Genomic DNA, 2,525 nt, shown 5'->3' with positions numbered 1-2,525 from the left:
TCGTATATAGTAAATCCTATAGGATTTATGTTTTTTTCTACTGTTGCGCAAGACATCTGATATAGTGTAATAAATTATACTATTTTCAATATTCTTGCAACATTAACACATTCCATCTTCATGTGTATATAATAATGTTAAATGTTTTTTATAACTAAATTTATCTATTCCCAAAATTAACAGTAACCATATTAGAATAATCATATTCGTAAATATATAAATATAATATAACAAAATCTAATTCTGCTAAACCATTAAACCTAAACTATGAACATATGATGAACAAATCGTACTTTCTAATTTCTATAATTACATAAAACCATGATGCATGTACAAACTTAAATTCTGATATTCGCTTTATGAGTGTGTGTGTATGGATGAGTGTAATGTGTTTAGCATTAAAATATTTTATAAGAATAATTGAATAAAAAATGATTCAAAATTATTTTTTAATATGGACATTTTATTACAGGCAATGTACTTTCCAACATTATTATGTAATAAAATTCCCTGATATATAATAGAAAATTATACATCATAATTATTACGCCATTATTAAAATTGATAATTCTTATATGCATTATGTTATTATCCAATATGAAATATTACTTATAATATATTTCTTCATAGCGTAAACAATAACTATGTTCTTCAAGATACGCATATTTTTTCAAACAAGCATCTATAGTATTAATATTATTATTCAACATTTATGGCCTTAGTTAATTACAGAATTAAAATAATTGTTTTTAAACTATATCATATTAAATTTATAAAGTAATACTTATTCATTTTTATTGCTTTATGTTAATCAGTTTTTTTATTATTTATTATTATCAGAATCATACTTCTCACAATTTTTTTATAATATTTTTTGTGCCTTAAATAAATTTATTCCTCTATATATATATTAAAATGTATAATTATTGATAATTGTAAGATATATTATACCTACTATCTCTTAACAAACTATTAGATATTTCAGGATCTTGGTATATATTTCTTTCTTCACCTATGTTATCCCAAAGTTTTCTTTTCCATGCTATAGCACGTCGTATCCATAAACCACATTTTGCGAACTAGGTTAAAAGGAAAATATGCTTGAAGTATATTATTCGTTTTGTCAAAATATTTTTTTTACATACTATGCAGTAAAATTATTTCATAAAAGAAATATATACAAATAATATGATAATTAACCTTAAGCAGAACAAATATAAAAATGCATATTAATAGTGTTACTAAAATTGTAATCATAATTGGGGCTGCAATGCTACTTTCGTAAGTAGATGTTATTGCTGATTTACGAATATCACCATATAGAGTTTCTATTTGATTATTGTGCTTTTTCATAATTTCTACCACATGATTAAAAATATTATTCATACTATATGTGTCTGTAATTATTTTATGGTACATATCATATATAGCTCTTATTTCTGGAAAATTTATTTTTTTAATCCCATCCTTAAGACATGAGGAAATTTTTTCCTCATATTTAAAACGAGTTCTGAAACCACTAATAAATATATTTAGTAATTGATCATAAACTTCATCGACATGTTCAGTTATAACTCTGTTATCTTTAAGATGAAGTAGTTCATATATCCAATAATAAAGATATTCACAACCGAATTCATTTAAACTTTCAATATTATCCCCGTTTACATCGGCTAAATATTCCATTACTTGGTTACATATATCTTGTGGTTTACGATTAAGAACATTTAAATGACTTAATTTAAGGTTATGAGTATTATCAATACATAACTTTGCCCAATAAGTTGGATTTATATAATCAGTAATTTCTTTTGGTTTATCTCCTAACTCCCTTTTACATTGTGGAAAATGAACTACAATTTCATACTAAGAACAAAAAAATATATAAATAATAGAAATTAAATAAATAAATTATATTGAACACATTTAAAAAGAATCCATAGGTAATATAACATAAAATTTAATAACGTTACACATTATATTATGCTAATTAGAACAAACAATAGATTTCCCCATTTTTTATTGCATTATACACTTTAGTAATTTAATTATATTAAATAATATTATTTAATAACAAAGATATATATATTTACAAAAATAATATTATACCTTGAAAAGTAACAATAAATTTTTTTTAAATATACATGTATATAGATTATATTAAAATACCAATGAATTACTTCATCAAAAATTCATTTAAATTTTAAAACATAATTGTAATAATATATGAAAATTAATATATTGGATTAATTCTTTTTTAGGCCCAATTAAAAAATATATATATAATATTTTCTAAAAAAACCTGAATATATTCTCATAAAATATAAAATTAAAATCCCACTATTATAAAAGTATTATGGATATTTATAAACTTCTCAGTGTTAAAAACGTATATCGAATAATAATATACGATATTAAATTGAACATTAATATATTTATATTTTTTATTTATTTATTTCATTTTCTATAGTGTTATGTATAATTTGATATAAAGTACAATGAAATTAAGGATTATTAGAGTATAT

General features: G+C 21.2%; 1 protein-coding gene across 1 annotated transcript; it reads right to left on the bottom strand.

The window, feature by feature from the left end:
* Positions 1 to 923: 923 nt before the first annotated feature.
* PGO_000740 (variable surface protein) lies at positions 924 to 1,977 on the bottom strand (the record flags this gene model as incomplete). The annotated part of the gene is made up of 3 exons (XM_028690827.1): positions 924 to 1,079; positions 1,201 to 1,866; positions 1,954 to 1,977. 3 exons carry the CDS (start codon positions 1,975 to 1,977, stop codon positions 924 to 926), a joined length of 846 nt encoding a protein of 281 aa, XP_028546628.1.
* Between the last annotated feature and the right edge of the window lie 548 nt (positions 1,978 to 2,525).

This window comes from Plasmodium gonderi (assembly GCF_002157705.1).
Source record: "Plasmodium gonderi DNA, contig: Pgo-contig_63, whole genome shotgun sequence".
NCBI lineage: Eukaryota > Apicomplexa > Aconoidasida > Haemosporida > Plasmodiidae > Plasmodium > Plasmodium gonderi.
This window is presented reverse-complemented; position numbering and strand designations above follow the sequence as displayed.